The 12,728-nt window shown below is 39.7% G+C and overlaps 1 protein-coding gene across 11 annotated transcripts in view; it reads left to right on the top strand.

Annotated features, from left to right (window-relative positions):
• WDR17 (WD repeat domain 17) overlaps positions 1–12,728 on the top strand; it is a 122,867-nt gene that overhangs the window by 69,230 nt on the left and 40,909 nt on the right. For 10 of the 11 annotated variants that reach the window (XM_073341676.1, XM_073341675.1, XM_073341679.1 and 7 more), the window contains 6 exons: positions 573–695; positions 2,422–2,609; positions 5,321–5,489; positions 7,328–7,419; positions 8,805–8,887; positions 10,043–10,129. In XM_073341676.1, the coding sequence (XP_073197777.1) occupies positions 573–695; positions 2,422–2,609; positions 5,321–5,489; positions 7,328–7,419; positions 8,805–8,887; positions 10,043–10,129 (742 nt within the window). The remainder of the gene's footprint in view (positions 1–572; positions 696–2,421; positions 2,610–5,320; positions 5,490–7,327; positions 7,420–8,804; positions 8,888–10,042; positions 10,130–12,728) is intronic. The other variant, XM_073341680.1, reaches the window with a different exon arrangement.

Genomic DNA, 12,728 nt, shown 5'->3' on the forward strand with positions numbered 1-12,728 from the left:
TAAAAACGAAGCAAAGAAAATGACTCCAAACAGTTTTCCATATTTTGTATCTCTTTTTTCCATGAGAACAAATGACAGAGGGTTTATGGCCAGAAACTTTCCTGTTTTTTATTTTAATCCCTATAATGTTTTCTTGATGCAAGCAGCTTTGCCATGAGTTTATCAGCATGGATTACAATTGGCTGGGGGATGGGCCTTCCCCACTCCCCCGCTTCCATTTCTGTTGTTTTTGGAGCTCACTTGTTCCAATCCTTTCTCCTTTCTGAACCTGAGAGCAAAGGGGAAAATGTGGCTGAATTGTGGGAGAATTGTTGTAGTAGTAGAGAGAGAGGAAGAGTGAATGAGAGAATATTTTATGCTGTTTTGATAGGTTTACCCACTGTACTCAAAGAATGAACATCTCTAATTTAAAGTAATATTATTGTGAAGATGAGAGAGCCTGCTTGTAACATTGAATTAAATGTATAATCTTAAAATAATGTTTCACTTTTTGATTAATTGGGTGCTTAAATTATGTACATTGTTTATGCAGAAAAAACATTAATAAATGGAGCTTTTTTTTTAAATCTCAGATTCTCAGGTTGGAGTGTTACGTATTTGGAATGTTTCACGCACAACACCTATAGATAATTTTAAATTGAAGAAAACGGGATTCCATGGTTTACATGTGCTCAATTCTCCTCCAAAGAAAAAGTGTAAGTATACATTTTATTATTGTAATTCATTGCAATGGGTGCAAGTTAAAATAATATAGTCCTTTCTCTTTGTGTCTGATCCTGTACACCCTAAGCAAAACTCCCTGCCTTTGGATCTACTTCTGCAGTCCTTAATCAAAACAGCCATTTACACCAATGCATTTTTGGGCAGACTAAGTGCTATCAAATCAAACCTTTTGTTAAATTCTTTCTTATTAGGCACAGGCAGTCCCTCATGTAGGAATACTACAGTCTTGCTCCCAACCCTGGTGAAGTACGATATACGTTCTCTGTTTATAACAGATACCTCATAACAATATGCAAAGTTTGTAGCCCCTTAGAATAGCTTTATAGAGAAGGAACACAGTAAACAAGGTGAGGCAAGGTTGGTGAGATAATATCTTTTATTGGACCAACTTCTGTTGGTGAGAGAGGCAAGCTTTTGAGCTTATACAGAGATCTTTGTCTGGTTACACTTGACGCTGTCTGGAAGCTTCAAATCTTGTCACTCACACCAACAGAAGTTGGTCTAATAAAAGATATTACCTCACCCACCTTGTCTGTCTAATATCCTGGGACCAACATGGGTACAACAACATTGCATACATGTAAAGATGTGTAATGCAAGTTGTGTATTGATTCCAGTTCTCTAGCCTTAATAGATTAATAGTACAAAAATCAGAAAAGACATTTTGTTGAACACATAATCTCTTACCATGAAAGAGAGAGACTGAAAGGGAAGGTTACCTATTAGCATGTCATCCACTTTCTCCCTTTTATTCTATGAATTCTTCAAACGTCCTAGAACATGTTTTTGCACTCTTTCATCAGCCTAGAGACAGTGTTTTGAGAATGTAACTAGATTGCTGTTGCATCAAATTTAAGCTTCTTACCTCCACCTTCAAAGCTCCATATACTTATCCTCCCTTGTTCAGCACACATTGTTCCTGTCCTCTCCACACTGTTGACTTTCCCACTCTCATCTGCCTGTTTATCAATTTGTCCCATACTCATCTCCCTGCCTTCTTCTATGCAACCTCTATGCATTGTACAGCTTCCAAGTTACCAAGGCATAGACCCATATTTAAGTTCCTTTTAGAGACCCACTTCTGCCCTACTACAGAGAATGAGTCTAATTATCTTGTTGTTCCTGGTTCCTCTAACCTCTTCCTAGCTGTTTGTTTTTCCTTAGACTATGAAATCCCTTCTTGAATGTCTGTACAGCACCTAGCACATCTTGGGCATTTCCAAAAACAAATAATAAAGATGCTAATATTAGCCTTATTTAACTCCTGTTCTTCTGTTTTATGTCAGCCACCATTTTTCTACCACCAGTACCAATTCCTGTCACTTTTGTTACTGTTACCTTGATATTTTGAGGGACGCTATCAACTTAAATTTTTTGAAGAAGACTAATTTTCAAAAATTGTGGATTCTGACACAGCACCCTTTAAATGGTATAACCTGTTATTTTTTAAAAGTTTCTTGAATATTTTTCTAAGGGATTTCTCTTCTCCCCTGTTGATGTTTAGAAGGGTTTATTGGGAGACGCACAATATCAGATATACTCAGGCCCACCCTCTCACCATGGAAACCTTCCTACTTGTCAACGTTAAATAGGCAAATGAATTTTACAAGCCCTGATGTGAAGTGATGTAATTGCTACTTGTTTTTAAATATGAAAAAAAAACAAAATATGTTAATATGTTTATATCTTTGTATTAAGCACTTTCATCACATTCTCCTACTAAAAATCATCATACATCATCTACCAGTGAGGCCGTTCCACCCCCAACTCTAACCCAAAACCAAGCATTCTCTCTTCCTCCTGGCCATGCTGTCTGCTGTTTTATGGATGGTGGAGTGGGACTTTATGACATGGGAGCCAAGAAATGGGATTTCCTTAGAGATTTGGTATGTCTCCTTTGCCTGTCCAATGTTTTGAATGAAATAATAATTATTAATATACATACAGCATTTTTATGCACAATAATCAAGGACTGAGCATAGAGCCTATAGTGTAGTGTGCAGGCAAATCAGCTTCCATAAATAAAAAGGAGCTGAAGATTTAGAAACCTTATAATAACAGCTCTAGAATGTTGAACTTAATTCTTCACTACAAAGGAAGACTGCCAAATAATGTAGGGCCCAACTTTGAACTACCTTAAAACTAATATTATTTAGTGAGGGAAATACTTCATATTTTAAGTATCAGTTTAACTCTTCCCATCTCCCCTCCTCTCTCACCTCACAAAAAAAAAAGAAGTATTACTCCTTCAATAATGGATGAAGAAAAGGAGTATAATAGTTATGTGACCCTTTTTATGCTGCATGTCAATTATCCAGCTAGCACATGCTGAAAATAGTGCTGATGAGTTCACTGATGATGCTCTTAATAAACAAGGAGATAAAAAATGCAGTGTCATGTTGGATTTAAGTAAAAAACTAAAAAGGAGTATTGAGGAAAAAACAGTCTACTCAAATGAAAAACTCTTAGCAAAGCAGGCAAATAAATATTGTTTTCAAACATCTCATAGTGTGATCCTGCAGTCCATATGCAAGCAAAGCATCTAGTGAAACCAGTGAGTTATGTCTGAGTAAGCACCGTGAGAGAACCTATGAAAATGTCATAGAGAAATAGAAAGTAAAACAAAAATGTAAAACTACTAACATTACTTCATAATGTCTTTTTTCAATGATCAGGTAAGAATTAGAATTAGCAAAGCAGTTTCATGCAGCAAAATGTTGGGTCACACTGTGGGTGTGTTTGCAATGGGAAAATTCAGAAATGTAATTCTCTACTGCAGAATTACAGCTCCTTTGGTAACAACCTTGGAAGCTGTAGGATAGATAAGGCACAGGCATTTTTACTACCAGGTCATCTAATCCTGGATTATGGTACGCCACTGGTGGAGAATTACAGGTCTGGGATATTAGAAGTGTAAACAGACATTAACTGTGTATACCTTAGCTCATCCACCACTGGAGATATTCCAGGAGTTTGGTGGAACTTCACCACTTAGTGTTAGTGATTTTGTTAAAAATGGTTTTAATATTTTTAAATTAAGAAAACGAAATATAGTTTATTAAACAAAAGCTTGTTTAAATATACAGACGATTACTGTAAGTATGATTCCAGCATCCATCCATGTCCATGAAAATGGAAGCAGAAATGGGAAACCAGAAAAGAAACTGTTAGAATTCTTGCTGATTTAATCTGTAAGCAGCCAGTTTGTTTATTTCCATTTTTATGGAAACAGACATTATGTCTGAAAACAAAATAAGGGTTTGAAAAGAATGCTTTGGAACTTTCTCTACAACTTATTTTTTCACAAGTCCATTTTCGCAAGAGCAAAAGGTGTCCAGCTACTGAGAATAGTACCTTAGAACTTTCATGTCAATTTCACATACTTGTTTTCCAAAAAGGTCATAAAACAAACACATTTGGAAGAAAAAGAACATAACATCAGAAAATTGAATTTTAAAATAGAAATGACTTCGCATTTAGGTACAGCCCAATTAATAACACTTCAGTCATAATGACTGATGCACAAAGCCAAATTCTGCTCATTTACACCTGTGCAATTCTACAGGGGGTTGGCAGTGTTAATTTCCCCAGTGTGCACAGGTGCTGCTTGGAGCAGAATTTGACCTGTGGCATATTCTATTTTGCTGGGTTTTTTTTAATCCTTTGGAATGAGAGAGAGAGAGAGAGGAGAGATCCAGATGCTTATTATACCTTTTACTATTAACTGATTAGCTGAAAAGTATGGCTCTGTTGGAGCCTGTAGTTGGTTTGGTAGGTTTTATTTTAGTGTCTTGCATTCAAGTGAAGGATCATTAGCTTTTTCTGTTATATTTTTCACTCACATAGTTTTCAGTTACTTAAAACTCAGCAATTCATTTGCTTTGTAGTAAGACTTCTAAAGAAAATATAATGGTGAAAATAGGTTAAACATTTTTTTTAAAATCTAGAAATAAAAAAAGTGTTTTTGGCAATTTAAGGAATTAGCTCTCAACCTTTCAAGACCACTGTACCCTTTTCAGGAGTCTGGTTTGTCTTGTGTACCCGAAATTTCACCTCACTTAAAAACTGCTTGCTTACAAAATCAGATGTAAAAATACAAAAGTGTCACAGAACACTGTTACTGAGAAATTGCTTACTTTCTCATTTTTACCATAGAATTATAAAATAAATCAATTGGAATATAAATATTGTACGTACATTCTAGTGTGTAGTATATAGAACAGTATGAACAAGTCATTGTCTCTATGAAATTTTAGTTTGTACTGGCTTCACTATTGCTTTTTATGTAACTTGTTGTAAAACCAGGCAAATATCTAGATGAGCTGGTGTATCCTCTGGAAGACCGCTGCGTACTCTATGGGGTATATGTACCTCACGTTGAGAATGACTGGTTTAAGGGACTATGTAAATCTCTAAATTGCATGCTAAAATATTAATATAAAATGTTAATATAGACATAAAGATGTTAGAGAACTACAGTAAAGAGGAGTTAAAACTACAGAAAATAGGGTTAGTTTATCAATTAAATCAACTGTGTTCATGTAAGAAATAAATCTTTAATGTACTAGTACTCATTGTTTTTATTCTCTCATTTTAGGGACATGTTGAAACCATCTTTGACTGTAAATTCAAACCCAATAACCCTGATCTTCTAGCTACAGCATCATTTGATGGAACAATAAAAGTTTGGGATATAAACACTTTAACAGCAGTCTACACCTCACCTGGGAATGAAGGGGTCATTTATTCTCTTTCTTGGGCTCCAGGTAAGAGTATTTGATTTTAGGCATAAATATTGTTATATGATGATTGAAATTTCCTGCACAAAATGCAGTTGATCTGATGAATTCAAGTAAATGTTCATGTAATTCTCAAGTTGGCAAGCTGGAATGTACATGCTATTCTGTGGAGCTGTCCATCTGTAAGGAAGAATCCTTCCCTCTCCTCAGCATCTATTTGTAAAATGCCCTGACTGCACCACAACCAGGGCATTTTTGCTTCACTGGAGTGGAGGCAGGATTTGAGAAACCTGTGCAAGGGCTTTCTTCATGTGTTCATTGTGGATCTGAAGGGGAGAGGCTACCTACCAACAACAGTTGATCTTAGTGATCCTCTGGGAGATGTGTCCCCAAGCCCATCTAAGGGTGCTGTTCAGTGCTTTTAACTTAGGCAAAACTCCCATTGACTACAGTGTCAGTTTTGCCAAACTGCTGAAAAGGGCCCTTTGGGGGAATCTTCCTCAAAATATCATGTCCACATAGCTATGCTTGCTGCTAGAGAGTCTTCCGGGAACAGGAGGATGAATCTTTCCCTATCCAACAGAGCAACAGCAGAGCTCTTCTGTAATTACGACAACAGCCTCAAATCTGCAGCAGTTACTGCTTAGGTCCTGCCAACCACTCCTTCACCCTTACACAGGGTGACTGGAATCCCCCATTCTTTTCTTTATGCCCTGCATTAGTAGTACTAGGAGATAGGTCATTATCAAAAACAAATAACATACAATAGAAACGTATTTGTAATTTGATTTGTGGGAAAGAAATAACTTTATCTGAAAGAGAAAATGTTGATCCCTTTCCACTTTTTGGCTTGCATCATCCCCCAAATTCATTAGCTCCCACATGTACAATATTTGCCAACATTTGGATTTGATCTGGAGAAAGAACTTTGAACATACTGATTTCTCTTTTGCCTCCTCCATAACTCCACCTACTTGAATATCTTTTCTGCTCCCCGGGGTCCCTCTCCAGATTTTCTCCTCTTAGCCCCTTAAGTATAATCCAAAATTTATTGTTTCTACATCGTATGGGTGTTTTCTATATGAGACATGCATGGTTAACAGCAGCAGTTTCTGTTCTGGGATTGAGTCACAATGGTGAGGAAGTGGAGTCTTGTGGTTCTGTGCCTTAATTCCCCATTGTAGAATATGTACAGTAATGATTCCCTACATCGTAGGAGTACTGTGAAGATGAATTCACAAATGTGTTTGAAGTACTCAGGTATTACAGTGATGGGGACCTATAAGGATAGATAGTAGTGGAATCTGATGGTCCAAGACTGGAAGTAATTTAAAAAGAAAAGTGATTGCTCAAGTGTCCTCACATCTGTCCTATGTGTGCCCAACTATGAGAGAGAGAGAGCACTTTTTCTGCTGTGTTCTGCTGTTCAGACAGGTTTAAAGTGAAACTACATAATTTTATGCAGATGCTTTAAGCACTAGACATTGTGGGGCATTTACAGTTTCAAAGAAAGCCTGTGGACAACTAACTGCTGTCAGGTGCTACATCTTGTCCTCTCTCTGCATTCAATGCAGGGGGTTGGGATGGGAGTTGAGCTCGTGTTTGCAACCAGTCAGCGTCTACCTTGCACAGCGGTGCTTACAGTAGGAGGGTAGAACACACAAGGCTTTTGTTGGAACTGCTGCTTCTGAACTAGTGTCAAATCCCCTGCAAATGCTGGGCTCAAATTGTGAGGGTACGTTGCTAATCTGCTGTTGCTATCATATGGTTATGTATTTCTTTAATTAAAATGAAAAATTATATATGTAAAAATAACACTGACCCTGTACTCATTATAATGTGTCTCTCATGTCTGTTCCTCAAAGGGGATTTGAACTGCATAGCTGGTGCAACCTCCAGGAATGGTGGTTTTATCTGGGATGTCCCTAGAGGCAAAATGGTAACCCGGTTCAGTGAGGTGAGATGCGTTTATTTTGCTTGGTTTCTTAAATGTAAGCTAGTGGCTCCATCTAGTGCTCATCTAGATAAAGCTGGATCAGTGTTTGTATGTTTTAAAGAGGTATTTAACTTAACTTAAAAATATAGCCAAGTTTATTACACCCAGTCTGAGCTCTGGAACAGGTACAACTCACTTCCTTAAATTGGTTTTGTGACATGCTAGGATCCATCACTTCAATATCATTGCTTTACTAGTGACTTACAGAGGATCCAAAAGCAAAGAGGAATATTTCCTCTCAAAAGCGCACACATTCTATTTTATTCTAGTCTATTTTATTAATCTTTGGACTCAAAAATATATCAAAATATAATGTGGTAGTGATGATTGCTAACAGATATAAAACTGAGGTTTAATTTTTAGTCCTAAGGCCTCACTCCAGAATGACAATGCTGCGTTAGCAGTGCACTGTGAATTAATTATTGATTTAGACCAATGTTTCCCAAACTGGGGATGCCTGGCAGGCTTTACCTGAACAAGCGGCGTCCCCAGTTTGGGAAACACTGAGTTAGACTTATAAAAAGCTGTAATAAGTGCCCCTCTTATGGGCTTGCATTACTTGGAATCTTAGTGGTGGTCAGTACAGCACTGATGTAATTTGCTCCTGGGATAAAGCTCTGTTTAATAAACTGGTTGCATCATTTTGCATTAACTTCATTTTCCAAGTGGTCTCAATGTGTAGCCCCATGTAGACCGCCTTACAGCAATCTAATCTGGAGGTGACAAAGACATGGATAACTGTGGTAAACTCAGCATCAGAGAAAGAAAAAAGTTGTCTTCTTCTCAGCAGACACAGATGGAAAAATAAAGTTCTTGACCACAGATGCCACTTAGGCATCCAGAAGTAGCCCAAGATCTAAAAACACGCCTAGTGTGCACACCTGTGTTACAAGTTACCTTTCCTCAGTGAGTGGTGTTGATATATATTCCACCAACTTTTCTAGCTGCTTCACACAGACCACTAACTTTCTCAATCTTGTCCAAGTTAAGTACCCAGCAGCCAGCTAACCCCCAGCCAAGTTCATATGGACACAAAGTGCTCACTCTGCAGTTGTGACTCTCTGATCCTGTAGAAGGTTCTGGAGCAGGCCTACCCACAGCATAGTTTAGAGTATCTGGGGATCACTAGAGCACAGTGGGACTCCAGCCGCACTCCCTTTTTCCTGGTCACATAGCCTTCATGGCCCAACAAGGCTAGGGCCTCATTACTGTGTAAAAGTGCAGTGTATATACGGTACTTAGGGAAATGGAGCTGAATCCTACTTGCAAAACCACAGAGAAGTCAGTAACTAAGAGAAAAGGGGGTGAATTATTTCTTATTGATAGGTATTTTGCATTTTTTGAAGCATGGAAAGAATGGAATCTTCTGCATTGCCTGGAGTCATAAAGATTCCAAAAGAATAGCGACCTGCAGTGGTGACGGATTCTGGTGAGTGTCATGTTGAAAAGCAATCCGGTATTTGGGCAGGTGAACTTTGATAGCACCGTATATTTAATGTTTAAGATCTTGGCATAAATAACTATTGGATGTGTTCTGCTTATATATATTAATATAAAGTTACATAGCACTACATCAACAGCAGACAACACAGTAGCAACAGATGCATATATCATGCCACTTGCTAACAAAAATGCAGTATTGTTTCATGTTAATGGTATGTGCACTACGGCTTGCATTATGATCAAGCAGGCGTAGGTATGGAACTCTAGTTCCCCCTAGCTGTGAAGAGACAAAAGGAGGTGTGGCCAAGGAGAACATGAGAATGTTCAGGCACAGTGGAACCATTTCCTTAATGTTTGTTGGTTGGTGTCACACTTGCCTAGGGAAGTTATGGAAGCTCCTTCACTGGAGGTTTCCAAAAGAGGCTGGATAGCCATCTGTCTTGGATGGTTTGGACACAACAAATCCTGCATGTTGGCAGGGTGTTAGATTAGATGACCCTTGTGCAGGGGTGAAAGTAAGGCGGTACGGGTTGGTACTGGTAAAAAGTGGTCGGTGGTACCAGCCCGTACCACTAACTTTAAAGCACTGCCATGGCAGCGCTTTAAGGACCTTGCTTAAAGCGCTGCTGCTGCAGCACTTGAACATCATTGCCCCTTTTGCCACCCCCCGGGCTGCTGACAGGAGGGGGCCAAAAGGAGCAGCTGCCCCGGGGCCGGCGATTTAAAAGGGCCTGGGGCTCCAGCCACAGCTGCCGCTACTGCCCAGCCGCGCCCTGCCTGGTGCCCCACCCCTTCTGGGAGGGCTGGAGCTGGCCCCCGTACTGGTAAGAGTTCAATTTTACTTTCACCCCTGCCCTTGTGGTTCCTTCTAATCCTACGGTTCTATGATCTTATGTCTCTAAGGAAAGGTATACTACCTCTAACCAGCCCTTGTATTTGGGGAAGCACAAGGACTATAACTGTGGCCTTTGTGGGGGCTGCAAAGATGGGAAGCCTTCTTCTGTTCTTCCTTCACTTGTGCACTTCTGCAATCTGACTCCTTATGTTGATTATAGATGCACATAAAATCAATTTTGACCTGGGTTGTCCTACTGAGTATGTTGGGTTTTTTTTCTTATTACCATATTGTAATTGATTTCAGTATTATTCGAACTATTGATGGCAAAGTTCTTCACAAGTACAAACATCCAGCTGCAGTTTTTGGTTGTGATTGGAGCCAAAACAACAAGTGAGTAATAGTTAATTGAATTAATTAATTAACAACATTTACAGCTTACATGAATGACCATCAAGATAATGCAAAGGTATTTAAAATGTGATATCAGTGTATTGACCTAGTTTTGTAAAGGCAAAGAATCCTGGGACCATACTGTAAAAGGCCAATTTACTCTTTCTTATTTATAGACATTATTATTTAACATGAGCTACACTGCCATCCTTGATGTGCAGTTCTGTCTCAATAATAGGACTGTAAAAATATCATTAAATGTCAATCTGGGTGCTGAGGATCACTTCAAATTCTTTTCCTTATGCAGCATCGCCAGTAATATAAAATCTGCAGACCAAATATTCTGCCCTCATTGAAGGCAGTGGGGATACAGGTATAAAAGACATGTTTGGCCTTTAGATCTTGTGTTACTGGTGATGATGTATGAGAAGAAAAGAACTCCACTTCGCTCTGAAATCTGCAGGGCTAGGAGCATGGAAGTCAGTGAGAGACCCAATGCCATGCTTATGAGCCATTTTTCAGAGTAGACCTGCACTGCAAGTCTACTTTGGGGTGCAACGGGAGGCAGAGTGGGACAGGAACCAGTGGCTTGGCTTCCAGAAGAGGAGAGTCTTCAAGACTGTGAGTTTTTTGAAAAAGCTCATGTCACGGTTCCTCCCCCACTCTGAACTCTAGGGTACAGATGTGGGGACCTGCATGAAAAACCTCCTAAGCTTATCTTTACCAGCTTAGGTCAAAACTTCCCCAAGGTACAAAATATTACACCTTGGACTGGCCGCTACCACCACCAAACTAATACTGGTTACTGGGGAAGAGCTGTTTGGACGCGTCCTTCCCCCCAAAATACTTCCCAAAACCTTGCACCCCACTTCCTGGACAAGGTTTGGTAAAAAGCCTCACCAATTTGCTTAGGTGACTACAGATCCAGACCCTTGGATCTTAAGAACACTGAACAATCCTCCCAACACTTGCACCCCCCCTTTCCTGGGAAATGTTGGATAAAAAGCCTCACCAATTTGCATAGGTGACCACAGACCCAAACCCTTGGATCTGAGAACAATAAAAAAGCATTCAGTGTTTTACAAGAAGACTTTTAATAAAAAATAGAAGTAAATAGAAATAAAGAAATCCCCCCTGTAAAATCAGGATGGTAGATATCTTACAGGGTAATTAGATTCAAAAACATAGAGAACCCCTCTAGGCAAAACCTTAAGTTACAAAAAAGATACACAGACAGAAATAGTTATTCTATTCAGCACAATTCTTTTCTCAGCCATTTAAAGAAATCATAATCTAACACATACCTAGCTAGATTACTTACTAAAAGTTCTAAGACTCCATTCCTGTTCTGTCCCCGGCCAAGACGACTACAGACAGACACAGACCCTTTGTTTCTCTCCCTCCTCCCAGCTTTTGAAAGTATCTTGTCTCCTCATTGGTCATTTTGGTCAGGTGCCAGCGAGGTTACCTTTAGCTTCTTAACCCTTTACAGGTGAGAGGAGCTTTCCCCTGGCCAGGAGGGATTTCAAAGGGGTTTACCCTTCCCTTCATATTTATGACACGCTCCCCAAATCTCAGCTAGGGTGAAACACTGGCTGGGATTTCTTCCTGGAGCTCTAGGAAAACAGAGTTAATACGACACATGCATCTCTAAATATACTACCAAGTACATAAAGACTAACAATATTTTCCACATCTCAAGGACAATTTTAACCAGTTGATTCTGGGAAACTTTTACGGGAGAGTGCATCAGCCACTTTGTTAGAAGCTCCTGAGATGTGTTGGATGTCGAAATCAAAATCTTGGAGAGCTAAACTCCACCGAAGAAGTTTTTTGTTAGTTTCTTTGACGGTGTGAAGCCACTTTAGTGCAGCATGGTCGGTTTGCAGGTGGAAACGCCGTCCCCAAACATATGGGCGTAGCTTTTCCAGAGCGTAGACAATGGCATAACATTCTTTTTCAGTGACTGACCAGTTGCTTTCCCTCTCAGATAGTTTTTTGCTGAGAAACACTACAAGGTGGAATTCTTGATCAGGTCCTTTCTGCATTAAAACTGCTCCCACACCACGCTCGGATGCATCTGTGGTTACTAGGAACGGTTTGTCAAAGTCTGGGGCCCTTAGTACAGGGTCAGACATGAGTGTCGCTTTAAGCTTGTTAAAGGCCTTCTGACACTTTCCGGTCCACTGAACAGCATTTGGCTGTTTCTTTTTGGTTAGGTCTGTCAGTGGGGCAGCGATTTGGCTGTAGTGCGGTACAAATCGTCTGTAATAACCGGCCAAGCCTAAGAAGGATTGAACCTGTTTCTTTGACTTTGGGACAGGCCACTTTTGGATAGCATCCACTTTGGCCTGTAGGGGGCTGATAGTTCCTTGACCCACCTGGTGTCCAAGGTAAGTCACTCTGTTTAGGCCTATTTGACACTTCTTAGCCTTAACAGTCCTGCCTCCCTTATGCGCTCAAGGACTTTTTGTAGATGTTCCAGGTGGTCTGCCCAGGAATCCGAAAATATGGCCACATCGTCAAGGTAGGCGACTGCATATTCTCCTAATCCCGCTAGGAGACCATCTACAAGTCTTTGGAAAGTGGCGGGTGCATT

This window comes from Lepidochelys kempii, chromosome 4 (genome assembly GCF_965140265.1).
Source record: "Lepidochelys kempii isolate rLepKem1 chromosome 4, rLepKem1.hap2, whole genome shotgun sequence".
Classification (NCBI taxonomy): Eukaryota; Metazoa; Chordata; order Testudines; family Cheloniidae; genus Lepidochelys; species Lepidochelys kempii.